This window comes from Neodiprion lecontei, chromosome 2 (assembly GCF_021901455.1).
Source record: "Neodiprion lecontei isolate iyNeoLeco1 chromosome 2, iyNeoLeco1.1, whole genome shotgun sequence".
Taxonomy (NCBI): domain Eukaryota; kingdom Metazoa; phylum Arthropoda; class Insecta; order Hymenoptera; family Diprionidae; genus Neodiprion; species Neodiprion lecontei.
In genome coordinates, this window is record NC_060261.1 from 10,348,224 (window position 1) to 10,364,049 (window position 15,826).

The window sequence follows — 15,826 nt, forward strand, 5'->3', positions numbered from 1 at the left end:
AGACAAACAGACAGAAGGAGATACGAGGATGGTACGGACCTACGGTCTCTTGGGGGTTGGGAGCACTAGTACTCTCCATTCTCTGTTGCCCGAGGCTCAACGATGTTTCGTCTTCTTGCAACAACTCCATGTTGTCCAACAGCGGTGAGCCACCTGTGTTTCATCGATAATCATCCCCTTAATACACGATGCACATACGGAATCTTTCCCCTCGCTCAACCGACGCGAGTATACAGTCTACTTTTCCCTTTTAATAGTATAAACTATTACTTGACATTGGCTGGAAACTTACATAGCGCTAAATCAAGGCCACTGTCTTGGGAAGGTCTCCTAGGGCTTGCTGGACGCAAAAAAAGCCCTTCGTCCTGCCTCCGCGCTTCTAATTGATTCAACTCTTCCGCTATCATCGAATGACCGTTTCCCGATGCTATCTCAGTCGCGCTTCTACCTCGATTGTCTTTCACTCGTAATGCCATCGCGTTCCACCTATTTTATAAAAATGCTTTTATTCTTTTCCCCGTGAACAGCTATACCACGTCATTCATTATTATAATCCCATACAGGACAGGTTTATGTTAAAACTTTAGCCACAGATATATAATGCACATTTCAACAAGTTTATTAGCATATGTTATGTAACATTCAGAATGTTTCATTGCAAGCATTTCAACGGATGAACGAAAAACAGCTCAAATTTACGACGCATGTAAATGCAAGATGGACTTGAAGTTTCAAGATTTACTCATTCCGTTTCACTCCTCGTGTACACACAACAATATTCAAAGACGTCATTCAGTAAAAGTAGAATCCTTAGATAACCTTCTTAAATCGAAATGAAAACCAACACATTTATTTCAAAAATAATCTGAAACGTTTCACCTCCTGCTTACAAGTTGAAATCATCTTCGATCTACGATTGAAAATTTTCTTATCCACCAAGTCGACCTTCTATATTAATATAAAAAACGGAAGAAGCTAATACGAACGAGTTGTTATTCAACCAGAAGATCTTCAATGTCACAATGTACATACATAATAACACCAAAGTTAGATTTCTTTAACACACTTGTGCTGTATGGGGTCATGTTTAATCGTTAAAGAACACGACATGGGTATTAAAATTCTCATGTTTTCCTTCCCTCTCAATTCATATGCTATCGTACACACGTACCTGTACAGTATTCTAGCTGTATCGGCATGTCCAGCAGCGCACGCCCAGGCAAGAGGCGTGAGTCCGCTTCCATCCTGCCGTAGGGCATCGACTTCAGCGTCCAGTACGGTGCTGGGATTCTCAGCCCTCCAATGAAGTAGAGCACAAGCCAGCCTAGAGTACCCCAACCCAGCAGCCAAGTGCAGAAGAGTCGGTCCTCCGGACTGCAGAGGTTCAGCGCCGACCTGCCAAGGTCGCGCAACTGCGTCCTAGAGCAAGTAAAAAGGGTCGCGACTTGAGGGTTTCTGATAAACTTTGGGTCCAGACCATCTAGCTGTCCATGAGTATTCATAGGTACCAACATTCGTTCGTTTTCCGTTCTTTCCTAACAATCGAAGAAATTCTTGAGCTCTCCTAGTGGGTTTCGGGTGCTATCAAATTGATCGGACTTGATTTCACGCACCTGGCAATAGGCGACAAGTCGTTCCTCGAAGTGAGCCGCTGGCGAGGGAGGACCAGGGCCTTGGAGGCGGGCTTCGACGTCAGCCAGCCTGTCTAGAAGGGCCCGTTCGGGACTCGGTTCGGCTGTTGATGCACGCCGATACTCAAATGCAACGCTGTCCGAGACCACGAAACCGTCACAGGCTACTTGAAGGGAAGCCAGACCTGGAGCGTGCGCCGGACATCGACAACGTAGCACCCCAGGTTGCACTAGGCAGGCCTCTACTGGCTCAGCGTCGAACAAGACCGAGTAAGATTGAGATCCACTACCATCAGTCCATGGTCCAGCGACTAGTACCTAATCACGAGATAAGTTAGTCTTTTCCTGTACTCCAGGAAGGTGAATATTTAGTATTTACCTTTACGCCACCCTCTGTATAACTCCATTCGGGACTATATTCGGCGATATGAGCTGTGTTCGGGTGACAGTTCGCATCGCTATCCGACCTGCCTCTTTCAATGGCTTTCGCTTGCTCGGTTTCAAAGTCGTGGAGCTCTGGTAGATCGCCAAATACGTCAAAGGCGTCTAAATTGACGAGAACGTCGTCTGAGGAGTCGATAAAGTCCATTGGATTGATGATATTGTCGTCAGCTGGAGAGGGCGATGGAGCAGGGGGCACCATGTTCGCTGACAACGTTCGTTGAATGTCTTCCTGACTGAGGTCCAAGGTTTCTGCAAAATCTGTCACTACCGAACTGGACGCCGGCAGTGTTTGAGTGCTCGACCTTTGCATGCTATCCTGGTTATCCAATTCATGCTGAGTCTGCTGCTCCCTGTCGACGCTCGTCTGCTGAACTATCTGCTGCTCCGTCACTTGCCTCATCTCAATTCGCTGATTCTGCTGCTGCTGCTGTTGCTGTTGTTGTTGCTGCTGCTGCTGATGCTGCTGCTGCTGCTGCTGCTGCTGCTGTTGCTGATGGTAAGGCTGGCTGTTCAGAATCAAGAGGCCACCTCCTCCTTGGATTTGCTGTAAGCTCAGAACCAGGGGGGCTGGCTGTTGGTTCTGGGTGGAATGGGAATGTCGCGAGTATACCCTAGGTGCGTTCGGTGCTGTGGAAGAAGGCTGCTGACCCCCCGTTGTGGAAGTCACCTTGCAGAGCATCATTTTTTTTCGATAATACAATAAGATCAAAGGTACCTCGACTGATTCTCATGACGCTACAATGAATATATCGACATCCAACTGACCTGATTGTCGGGCGTTAGTCTTCTGGGAGCAAGCTGAGCTCCACCAGTCGACGGGGTATTGGATGCTCTTTGCCTGTCGAGGAGCTGAGTGACGATCATGTCGACCGGATGATTAGAATGCTGCGTTGCGTTTGGATCGTCATAGTCTACGTCTCCACCGAGGAACATTGGCCTCAGCTGAGAAGCGAGTTCATCCCGGGTCCACTCTTTCTTGTCCGGTGGTAATGCGAGGCACGGTGGTAACGCGGCTAGTTTTGCATCGCCGTCCGGATAAGGGACATTCAAATAATGGACAAGAACAACGTCTGGATTTTGTAACAGCCAATAACATCTTCGATGAAAGGTTGGCAGGATAGCCGAGTGAACGTAGCAGCCGTATATACATTCGACTCCCTGAACCTGCACGTCGTTCAAAAGTCAATTTCATTCGTGTTCTGTGTTATGTTTTAATGATGGAACAGGCACCGATAGCATTTCAGTCAACGCCGACAGTGAACAGTGTGACTTGGCAATGGTAAACTCACCTAAACCTCAGATAAATGAGCTCCATTCAACTAACACTGTCTATTGTGGGCGCCGGCTATTCAACACAACCGAGTCTATTATCTACCTTTAGCTTCATGTGATCCTCGCGAGTTGTCTTCCCGTCTTTTCGTTTCTTCCAGCAATAACCATCCCGCCGATATCGTACCTTCTTCCGTGAATATAACAGCATCGATCCGCTTCTTGGGCGAACTTTTACCTCTCGACTCTGCCATTCCACGTGCCTTTGGAAACTTATCAAAATGGCAGCGATTTCCTGAAATACAGACATATTTTCAACCTCGTTAAGAGCAGGGATCGCTAACTTTTATCAGGGATGGTACCAAGTTTAGATCAATACTCTTGTTGATATTTAACGCGGAAAGCTTTGGAACAGTCAAAGCTCGAACGAGTCACGTCGCAGATAGCGCGTTCTGAAATTTACTCCATAGAGCCCGATCGAGTAATTACGGGGTTGTCATGTGTACATGTCTAGATCAAGATCCATATAATAAATTCATTGGACTCCGATACCAGTGCTATTACGATTCTAGACTGACCCCAGTCATTCAACCTTCCATTTAGTCAGATTCACTGGGTCAAATTTTAGTCATTAACGGGAGACGTACCCAGACAGAGTCCGAAAACCGAATCATTGGGTGTAATATCTTCCAACGATGCTGATTCGACTTCACCAATGTAGCTGTGGGTATTGGATGTGTAAATGACGACGTAGAATGCTGGGTATTAACGGAACGAGTAATCTCTCGTATCAGGAGGGCTGGCGGGTTTTGTTCAAATCGTTAACTCACATGCATAAACACAAGCACGTGGTGCCGTGTCGACCTAGTGTCGTATGGTTCGTACGTAACGGGCATACCAGCGGGTTTCGCGAACGCTACGTAAAGAGCCGGGTATTGATTGGCGCCCGGAAGGCAAGGAGGCGCAATTCTAGGCGACGAGGGTGAGGCACGGGGTAAAGTTAGGTGAAGTTGATTCGCGATTTCCACGCGAACGTGACGAGCGCCATCTCACGGGGCGTCATCATCATCCCCTTGATCGTTATCGGTGCACAAGTTGCGTTACTTTGTTAGAAAATTTTTACCGCAATTATGACAGTATAGTATAGCCGCAAAAAGAACTTATCCAGTATGCTTGATCGGGAGAATTATTGCAATGACATTTTTTGTAAGACAATTCGAAACAAAAAATTATGAACACACATATTTTCAAATAATTTATTTCACCTTTTCCGAAATCCATTACCGAGAACAATCGTAATTCTTGAGATTTCGGTGAATCCGTCTCAAATAAGGCAAATATCTAGCGAATAGACGAAAAACTTTGTTGAAAACTTCAACATTTCGTTAGTAAATTCATTTTTGTAGAATAAGAAAAAAGAACTGTAAGAAGGACCGTTGAACATCAGTTAAGGAAACTGTTGAAGAAAATATGTAAAGACTTGACTTTTGTTTAGTGCGCACAAGCATATTTCTGCAAGTAAATTTTAAAGTTGAGAGGACCGCGAAAATCCCCCACCGCCATTATTCAATCCAAGAGAGCTTCAACTCCGACTTGCAGGCCGTATATTTCCATAAATTCAATATCACGTATGCGCTGTCTCGAAGAGGGATCATCTCAAGGAAGTAGATATGCAAACTCACTCCAAAGAGAATCTACGATTCGGCGTTGGTGGTGCCTTACACCTATGTGACACTGTTTTCGAACTAGCTTCAGTATCGATTCGTTATGTAGATTGCTATCCAGCTATCGCGTTACTTCTTCGCACGCTATAAATACTCAGTTTCCGCCTATATTTGATCACGAAAATTAAGGACCACGTAACACGGAAAATAGTTCACGAATACAAATTGTTGGAAACAAAAAAAAAGGTAGAGACTCATACTCACAGATCTCATATGGCAAGTTTACCACGACGAATATGATAGTACATTCTCACACGCTGAGCAGATCGTGAATCTAATTCGAGTTTATGTAGTCTATTTTTACCTCCAGAAGACAAATACGACCAATCATGTTTCTTATACGACAAAAATCTTGTCTCGAAATAGACACGTCAAGTTGAAAAGAATCAACTAACGTATTTTTTTTTCCACATTCCGAAAGGTGGAAAATACGTACAAATAAAAATTTATCTTGGTATCGACAGGACATGCATACCATGCACACATTACTGCACGGATGCACACAACGATATGTTTATTTGACTGAGCACCGAAAAGATGGACCGATTTCGTCGATGAAATAAACCTCAAGGCAAAGCCATACATCACATAATGCATTTATTAATAAAGTATAAAATTGGACTAGCGATAGTCAGTTCGGCGAGACCATTAGTTGGCAAGGCCAGGAGAAACGGGCGGTTAGTCGGTGGCCTTTGGGGGTGGTTATTCGAGGGCCGGGACGGCCTCACCTTTATCTTCCGGCAGGGCGAACACGTTGGGCGATGGGGCTGCGGATATAAATATTCCCTAGGGCGGCAGGGGCGGCTGGTAGCAGGAGGGACAGGTTGGATGGGGTCGGGATACGCGGAGCGGGGAGACAGATAGGTGAACCCGGCATGCATGCACTCCGTTCAATCCCTTGGCACCCTTTCCCCGCATGCACATACACGAGTCTAGGTACAATAACGTTGCAGTGATTTACAATCGCTTAATTGATCATTTGCATTCTGGCAGCCCGCTCCGTGCGGCTTGGTTTGGCCGTCAGTGCCGCCGCCCCCGCCCCCCCATTCTCGAAAGAGGTCACAGAGTGTATAGCTTCGGGGGCTCATGGTAACACGACCAGTTAGCTTGTGTAGGGTGACGTTTACCAGGTTCATGATGCAAAGGTGGATTACATCCACGGACAGTTATGTAGTGCGCGGATTTGCAACGGTGTGCAACTATTTTACACACCTCCGGTACACGTCGTGTCAAAGCCGGTTAGAGGATACCAAAGAGGTTGAAGAGACTAACGTTAACGTCACGAAACTTCAGGAAAAAAATTTATTTGGCTTCCGAAAAATATGAGCATGTTTGGTTAGAAGCAAAGATTTTTCTTTAACGTGCATCGTTATAGTAACGTTACCAACTTCTGTTACATCGATACCAGAGTGCAACTTTGGACGTGTCCAACTTGAGTCCAACTGCTACTAACAATAAGTCGAGCCGATTGCCCGGTACACGCAGAACTGACTGATCGTGCTTAAGGTGCTGTATAGTACATTGGCAGGGAGGCTCCTCAGTCGGCCGAGAGGTTCCAGACTGAATTTTAAAACACTTCCGAATTCCGAATTCCGTCCTCGCACGATCACGGCAGTCGCTCTGGAGCTAGCTACGGAATTTTTGCTGCTTTGCTAACCTATTTCAAACGTGTCTTTTTCCACCTTCATTTTTCTTCTTTTTTTGAGATCAGTTGTTCGTTTTGTTCGGTTTTTAGGGCCACGGAACTTCGATCAGCAACGGTTGGTTTTAGCTACACGATCAGTAAATACGGTCTTTCACGTAAATTCGTCATCCCGATAAATGTCTTTGTATCAAAATCAGCTGTTAACAAATTTCAACGCAAAATATCGGGTACATCAATTAAGTTGCAGTAGTTGGTGACAATGTTACAGAAGTTTTAGCTACCGGTTTCAGCGACAAACTGAAATTTCTGAAAATTATTTCGTAAGTTTTATGAAATATAAAAAAAGAACGCTTGAAACGAAACAGTTATTAAGTAGAAAACAGTCCATTCGTTAATACAATTCAGATCAAATGTGACTGCGGAAAAATTTCGGGAGTCGATTGAGATACGCGACGAAATTTTGCAAAACCTTGACCCACTTGGTATCAAGAAATGATGATCAAGTGAGCCTTGCAGAGAACATATGTTGACTTGAACAATTTTTTATGAAGCTTGAACGCAAAAATCGGCTGCACAATATTTTAGCATGATTTTTTTTTCAGGTAAATGTTTACGAAAAAGATAATTGAGAATTCCGTAAGCCCAGGATCCAAAATAATGAATTTATTTTTTGAATTGGAAAGTATTCCATGAAACTTGTGAACGTCCACAGCTCAATCTATACGTTGAAAATTAAATCCCTTTCCAATTATTGAAAAGTCAACGGTCTTCAGAGATGCATATTAAAGGGGTGGTAGCAGTTAAATCGTCTCAAAAAAGTGATATAAGTAACTTTTGTACAGCCAAATGTTTTATACAGGCAGCTGAATTACGGCTGAAAAATTAACTGATGTGACGATTTCTTGAAAAAAATTACAAAAAGGCCCTCCGTTAAAAAAAAGTTACTGCTACTGAGAAGAGTTACTGATAACCAGCCCTGTCACCATAGCCAAGGTCAAAAAGCCTGCGAAGTAGCATAAGGTAACCATTTGATATGCTATCAGCTCCTGTTCGACAACAGGAAGTAATGCAGCGATTATACAATCATATGCTTCAGAGACGTGAGCAGCGGTCATGATTCGCGAAGGACGAATATTTTCCCACGACTAATTGTAAACGTGTTGTGTGGATACCGTCAATTACTATTGTTGAATCATTAACGATGACTGTAATTAAGTATTTCCACCGCAAACAGGAAAGGGTAAACCGCACTCGTTAGGTAACGTGATAATGAAATAGACCGCGACTACAGTCATCCGCTGGTCCAGAATCCGCGACTCTGCATGCAATATGCTGGCTACGGTGGTAAACGTGATAGGATACCCAGTCGATCCACAACCGCCAGAACTTGGCTTATAATCCTCGACCGAGTCATTAGTGTGACATCGTCCATGCAGCGTCGAGTTAAGCCAGCAGTCCCATTACCGGTGTCATAAAACCGTGGCTAAAACAAATTCCCGGTCCTAACTAAACCTGCAGGCCGAAAAACCCGACCAGGTCAACCGCAGGTGCGGATTTCATTTGTGAAATACCCTAACTATCGATATTATAGGTGGGAGATAATCGATCCAATTTCTGAACCTGTACCAATTCGAATCAATTTCTCGTCAGGTGTCAAGAGACAACGAATTATACTGTAATACGTTTCATGGTTCAAAACATACGTTAGAATACTTCCAAGCATGTCGCTCAATGATTACGGTATTGGGACGAATTGGACAATACAGCGTTTGACGATTTTTCAATGACCAGGAATTCGCGTCGGGTGTGGTTCGTTCGCACATTGATGGAAAATTTCTTTTTTAATATTTTTAATACTTTTGGTATATTCAAATAACGTTTAAGAAAAAAACATGTGCGATACCATATTTTATCATCATGACTGTATCTTGAAACCACTAGAACTTATACCCTTCAGTGATCAGAATTTACTACAGCTACGTTCCGCGAAATAATTACTAGCAATTTGTCGAAGAAATTTAATTTTAAAAACTTCTCTTCGAGCTAGTGGAATTATAGGCAGTATTTTCCGGAGCTGGTGAACGCGAAGATTTATTTTTCGTTCCACTCTTTCCTAGCTGCCGTAGGCGAGTGTGCACGGAGGTATGGATATCAATTTTAAACTCTCGTCTGGAATAACAAGTCGATGATATCGATTCTGTGAGAACATTATGCCGCGCTTAAGGATGAGAAGTTTCATACCACAGTCAATGTTGATGTTTACAATCATGTTTGCCGTTTTTCGCACTCTCCGCAGGTGTTTGCAAATCACCTATTCGAGCTCATTTCAGTCAAATTCGAAAATTCATCAACTTCCTTAGTTAGATCAAAGTGAACTTGACCATTAAATTTTCGAAATTGTAAGAGATGTGATTCCTGTAGGGTACCTAAGCGTGGGTGAAACAGCTTTGCAAATAGAAGATAAAGTTTGTGATACCCGTTGGATGTACGATCCGTGTAAAAACGAAGTCAAGGTAACAGTCGGTCGAGATAATTAATGAACCATAATTAGAGAATCATAATTCATAGCCGAGCGTGACATCGCATGCAAAAATACCGCCAAAGTCCTCTCGACTAATTAAGTAATAATTTATATGTATTTTAGCGTTCATAGAAAGAATTATGTCAGAAACCAGGTTACCGCGTGCGCAGAAACATACAATAGCCAAAAGTTAATTGAAAAGCAAGTCAACCGTACAAGAACCACCAAGAAATTAAATCAGGCCACAGTTTAAATCCGAGAGGGTATAATTAATATCAGTATCGTTCGTCGACTGTTCAAAGAATAAAAATTTCGAAACAACCGGCCGTTAATCCTGTCATATATATATATATATATATATATATATATATATATATATATATATATATACGTATATACGAACACGACTGTGTCAGTGAAAGTTTCGAACAACTAATTAACGGCAAAAATAGTATGCGGGACTCGGAGCTTATAAGTTTATCGGCTGGAACGTTTATATCTGGAATGACTTCGTCCTTCCCGCACGAGTTCCGACGGGATCGCGTGGTCCTACCCCTCCAGGGTGACGTCCAGGATTCGTGGGATACACGGCCACACGTGCATGCAGTGCCAGCCCTGAACGGGCCGAGAGGCAAAGGTTCTAGGCGCGTGTGCTCAGTGCCGTTAAGCTTAGCTACTCTTCTCCACTATTGATCGGGGGTGGGTGGTGGGCACCAGGAGTTACCGGGGGCGGAAAGCGGCCGGGTTGGGGCTGTCGGAGGCCAACCAGCCAGCCGGGGTCACCGAGGAACACCGGAGCAGGCCTAGTCGTCGGCTGCGTTACGGTGTTTCCAAATTCCGAGAAGTGGAACATGGCACGATGTACTCGGTGAACCCGGACCTGTGTCTGGGTGCGAACCAGCACCCCACTTTTCATTGGGGTGGTGATCAACCAGCCAGCCAACTGACTGGGTGACCGACTAGGTCGGCCGTTTATCAATCGACTAAAGACTCACCTCGTTGGTGTTCCATCGATGTCTCTGTGTCGGAAACTGCTCCGCCCTGGGCAGGGTCTCTAAGTTCTCTGGTAGTTTTATCGGGTCGCCGTCTTTTCATGGTGACGACAGTCACATGCGGGACAAAAATTAAATAGTACTTTGTTAGAAATCCATGCCGCTGTTGTTGATAGTCGCAGTTATGTTCACTAATGGGTTCCCAGTGACTCGATATTTTTTTTAAATCAAAATTGAGACGAGTTTCCTTTCCAATTCTAAGCAAATTTTACGTGCCAATGACTAGCAACGCAAGCGACAGAAGAAACAAACGGTACGTTGATCATAGAGACATGAGTTTTCATTGGAAAGAAAGATAGTTTCAGCTTTGATTAAAAAATAACAGTCAGCCATTGGAAACCCGTCAATGAACATTACTTTACATCGATCAAAAAAATCGCTGAACAGAGAGACGACTTTAAGCTATACTATTATCTTATGTAACTTGTATTCTTGCATGTTGTCTTTGGCTCACACACAGCACGTGTGTACTTCGAACTCATAATCAGTTTATAGCCAGCTGATAATCGCGCTGGAAACGACTTCTCGTACTATACGAACTGTGTCAATGCCAGGAACTTGAAAGAACGGCGTTGCTTCGGTATATTATCTGTGATATGAACCGGACTTATCACGGAGTGGCTCGAGTCATTTCTCGAATATTCAGCCAAGCGGGAATAACTTATCTGACAAGCATGTGCACTATTGTGCACCTTGTTCAAGATGTTAATTACCTAGCCTAATTCAACGTTAGGTTGACATTTCATTTCAACAGATTTGTTCCTAAAACTGCAGTGTGCATTAGTCTCTCGAAATGCTCTATGAACACTAACTTAAACTAAAAGATACTATCACTTTGCAACGCTCCATGCCTGACCATAAATGATTTTTCACAGTAGTCACCTCAAGGTATGTGTAAGTATCGATCAAAAATTCATATTAAATGGTTAAATACTGAACATGGAAAAACGACTCACTCGGGGCAAGTGGCGTTGGGTAGGTGCCATGGTAGACCGCACGCGGATTCGCGTGATTGTATCCAGCCATCGTTCACGACCTCTCGTTTCACTCGGATAATATGATAATATTATTATCTAACGTGAATGTAGACAGATGGGCACGTTATCTGATGGTAGTCAACGATATTCGTATGCTGTTCGTTGTTATTACTATCGTTGGTAAAGTTATTGTTCCTATTTTACTTTCTCGGACCTGAACTCGCAGGGCAGAATTGGAAAGCGATGTGCGGATGTGAAGAGGAATTGCTTCAGAAGCAGAGATACTCTATTCAACGATTAACGTCATGGACGATGAGGAGTTTTGGAACGGATACAGAATTCGATGTACAATCGCGATGCTGTACCGCGATAGGATATCAAAGGGTATTATTTGTTTGTTCAAAAGGATTTGTACAAAGAGCGCACGTGGTGTGACCCAAGAAAATGATTAAGGACCGTGGTAGGAAGGGAAATTAGTGCGTTAATTACCGCCAAGATGCATTGGCGATACAAGTAGGATCCAGTAATTGTAGGTAATTGTTGCCAAACGGGACAACGAAGAACTTTGTCATATACCGAAGGATGACACTTCGAGGTAATAATTTTATTATTATTCTTACTGTTATTATCAATATTATTACTATTACTGAACCGCAGAACATCCCAATAATATTGTGCACAGCCACTCGAATCGATTGATAAAAAAATTCATAAATATAAGTGGAGTTATTATATAACTATATTATTGTTCGATTTTAAATCGAGATTTTTTTATTTCGCCAAAAGTCAAGAGTCAAGACGTTTTAAACTAAGTTTTTAGTGCAGTGTTTAGCTTAGCAATTAGTAGCAATTAGCGCGCACGTGGCGTATATGCTCCCAGTGCACGTGGTTCAGGACGCTAAGTCGATTGTTATCCAATCTCTTTTGCAGTTTTAATATCTGTACTGTTATTGTTAATTATTATTATAAATATTACTGTTATTACTATATTATACGTATAATATAAAAAATTAAAGCCCTGATTATATATGATTATTATTATTATTATTAGTTTTATTGTTTTAAAATTCTTTCTTTTTTTATCTTCATTATCTCGTCTCCCAACTATTTCTCTCAACGATCTTTCCACCAACTCTTCAAATACGGTTTTCCCCTTATTCTTTGTCAGCAGGGCACAAAGGTATATAAGTACGTACAATTGATACGTCTTTTCGACGGTTCGGAACTTTATTTTCCTTATATACTAAGTTACAACACTGAACCCGTCCCGCGGTAGGACAAAACAATGTAAGGGTCACACATATTAAATGAAAATTTGCATTTGCTTGCGATTTACGTTTAGTTTGTTTATTTGCTTTGTTGGTTGATTACTTTTCTGCTTTTGTTTGTTTTGTTTTGCTTCTGTTTTATGCGTAAGTAGTTATTTGGTTAGTCAGTGAGGTTAGTTAGTTAGTTAGTCAGTTAGTCGTAGTGTTTCGTTGTTGAGAATTTTGATAAAATAACGAATTTGTGTTTTTCTTCTATCCGTTTTGTTTTGTATTTTATATTATTCAATATTTCGAGTAAATTTTTTATTTCAAATTTTATGCGTTTACTATTACACGGTTATAATTTTTCATTCTTTTGTTTCTTTCTTCTTCTTTTTATTGGAGTTGATTGGATAGTTGCGTGATTTTGATTTTTCTTACTTATTCTTTTTAAACGTTGTTGGTTTTTTTGTTGCTTCGCTTTATTACAGTAGAGTAAGGAGTGTTATTTACAAATTTTTAATAAAATAGTTTTCAATAAGTTTGTGTTTGGCCCTGCTTGTCTGCTCCCGAGCGGCGGGAGCCGCAGAGTGAGCCTCCTCTTGTCTCCTACCTCTCGCCCTCTTCTTCCTCGCTTCCTACTCCCCTCGTCCACCCCTCGCACGTCCACCCACCGTCCTCGAACCCCGTGGCTCTTCGTTCTCCCGCGCGCAACCAGCAGCCCCTCTTTTCCAAAGCATCCTATAGATGGTACCTAACCCTGTGGCGCTCGCGCATTTCACATCCCTCGCTGCCATCCCGACAAGGTGGTACCCGGGTGTGCTCCACTCGATCTCTCCACACTAACAAGCGGATACATACACGAACAGACACGTGGCTCACGCGTCGGGCTGCATCGCAATTCGAGGGAATGGTGCCGCCACCTTACAGTGACCCCATATAGCGACGAATTTATCGCTCCGAAAGGCTACCAGAAGGGGTGGAGGGGGTGAAATTCGAGGGACAGGAATCCGGGTGCGGCGGAATAACGCGAGGAACGCGGTGAACAAATTTTCGAGAACCGGGAACCAACGCGCGGATGGCGGAACCGATGTTCGTCCGTGGGTAATTCGGTGTTCTCTTTGAAGAGGAATAATACTTTTGTTCTCACTTTTACGACATCGTTTCGGAGGAGAGGCTAATAATTTTTGAAAAGAATAACCCAGCGGTATAACTACCCGCCACGGCGATAAATTTCCCAGCCTCGTACATCATGCATAGTTTGAAAGTCATCGAGGAAGTAGGTCGCGTGTCAAAGGCTCACGTTTTCTATACCTACGCGTGTATAAGCTTCTTCTCGAATGTGCAAGGGTGTCAAAGTTGTTTGGTTATTTTTCCTCCACTGACCTCTCCTCGCGTTCTCCTTATTTCCGTGTGTATTTTTTATTTTTTTTTTTCCTTCTGTTTCAATCTGTCCTTTTTTTTTTCCTTTCCTTTTCTAGCCTCTCCCTGGATACCAAGCTCGTAAATTACCGACGACCAACAGCAGCAACCCGCTACCCTTTGGCTTTAAATAGAAACTTGGCAACGGCTCTTTCAACTAGCTGTCTGTCTCTATCTCTGTCTCATCTTTCTTTCTCTTCTCACCTAACTATCCTCACTTCATTCCTTCCTTCCTTCCTTCCTTCCTTCCTTCCTTCCTTCCTTCCTTCCTTCCTTCCTTCCTATCCTAGCCTGCACCTACACGAGAATCCCAGGGGTGTTAGGCGTTAGCGTTACACGAGACATTCAGGCTAAGACAATCAATAAGATTGCAACCCCCGCCGCCTCTGCCGGTACCTGGAGAACGGTGGGAAGATACTTTCAGGTTACGCAACCCGCGGAGTCGTGTAAGGTACACGGACACCTGGACACCCCTGGTTGTGTGTAACGCCTGTTTTACATTTAGGCCAATCATTAAGAATCGTTTCGGAAATTAGAATCGCTATTACGAGGCCCGTTTCTCTTTCCCCCGATATTTTCTACCCCCGGAGGAGGCCTCTCGGGGTCGCTCGAGGTCGGAGGGTCGGAGGTTGGACGGACTCGTGCAGGGTCGAGGGTCGATATCAAGCGAGCCAGTCAGTCACGGATATAGTTACCTAAGGGTTGCTGCCAGGCTTAGCTTAGCCTGGACGCCGCCCTGGTGGCCGCCACCCGAACCATCCGACAGCATTTACCTACCCTACACCTAAAGCCCCGATTCGAACGGCTTGTTTCCCCCCCGATCCAGGCACGGCTACACCTCGGCTTACCTGCATCTGACAAAAATCTTCGAAAGCAAGAAACTTTTTTTTTCATTCATTTTTAAACTTTTTCACTTACTTTGAATAATTTTAAATCTTATAATTTGATCGTGAGACAGCGATGTGAGCAAGATGCTGGTCCGAAGTGTAGAGATCGTACTTATTTTCAGAATTTCATGTTCAAATTCTCGTACCAGATTATATACTCTTTTTCATTTCAGGTAGATTTTCATCAAGAAACTCTGCAGTCTTGATTTCTCTCTTTTTTCTCTCAGGCAAGTGACTTACCGTAAGCCATATCTTTCTATTAGTCTTCGTTTGAAAACCCCCCAAAAAAAATGGGTCATTGAAAAATTGATATATACCTATCAGCACATTGCATTCTACGGTTTATCATCAGCGTGTATGTACCAAGTCATTAAAATGTATTCACTGAGCTGACAATGAGTTCTCACTGATAGATACTCGTGCATTAATCCACTAATTCACTAACGCCACGTCTTAGCAGTTGGAGCACCTCAGGGAGTGATTTGTAATACCTACACGCGAGACGATACCTAAACAATAGTTAATCTCGCAATTACTAATGCTGTACGGCTCCAGCATGATGGGTATAGTATCTAAGCTGCACATATGTACTTCAGTGTAAGTACAGGATAATGAACATTGCGCCGATTATATTAGAGATGCTGTGTTCACGTGTTTGCATACATGCGTAGATTCTTACTACAGCATTTATACTCATACGGTATTTAATGATTGTAACAAAACTTTGAACAACTTTGATATCGGTTATGAAACGCTGACCTGACAAAAGGCAAGCATCGCTAAATGAGTTCAAAATACCAATCAAAATTGTTTGTCGGGAAAAAGGACGAACCTAAAGCATCAGACAGACTACGATTGGATTGAGTCTAAGCAGTTGCACACCTTTCCAAGTTTTTTTGTTCAGAGTTCAATAACTTGTACTTACGAGTTACGTGAAATCAAAACTGTTCTTAGCGCTAGTATCAAGAAACCTCAGAATCGGAAAACTGCCTAATCCCAGAAGCGCC

At 43.2% G+C, this 15,826-nt stretch overlaps 1 protein-coding gene across 7 annotated transcripts in view; it reads right to left on the minus strand.

The window, feature by feature from the left end:
• The window catches only part of LOC107227179 (calmodulin-binding transcription activator 2), a 36,461-nt gene that overhangs the window by 10,861 nt on the left and 9,774 nt on the right, over positions 1–15,826 (minus strand). For 5 of the 7 annotated variants that reach the window (XR_006902570.1, XR_006902571.1, XM_046730154.1 and 2 more), the window contains exons 3-10: positions 10,230–10,321; positions 3,451–3,639; positions 2,841–3,239; positions 2,011–2,742; positions 1,614–1,949; positions 1,172–1,419; positions 293–486; positions 40–153 (exon numbers count right to left, since the gene is read on the minus strand). Coding sequence is in view for 5 of the 7 variants with exons in the window: in XM_046730154.1 (XP_046586110.1) it covers positions 40–153; positions 293–486; positions 1,172–1,419; positions 1,614–1,949; positions 2,011–2,742; positions 2,841–3,239; positions 3,451–3,639; positions 10,230–10,321 (2,304 nt within the window). In the remaining 2 variants the exon portion in view is untranslated. Of the gene's footprint in view, positions 1–39; positions 154–292; positions 487–1,171; positions 1,420–1,613; positions 1,950–2,010; positions 2,743–2,840; positions 3,240–3,450; positions 3,640–10,229; positions 10,322–11,242; positions 14,329–15,826 lie in introns of all 7 variants that reach the window. The other 2 variants (XM_015668240.2, XM_015668239.2) reach the window with 2 other exon arrangements.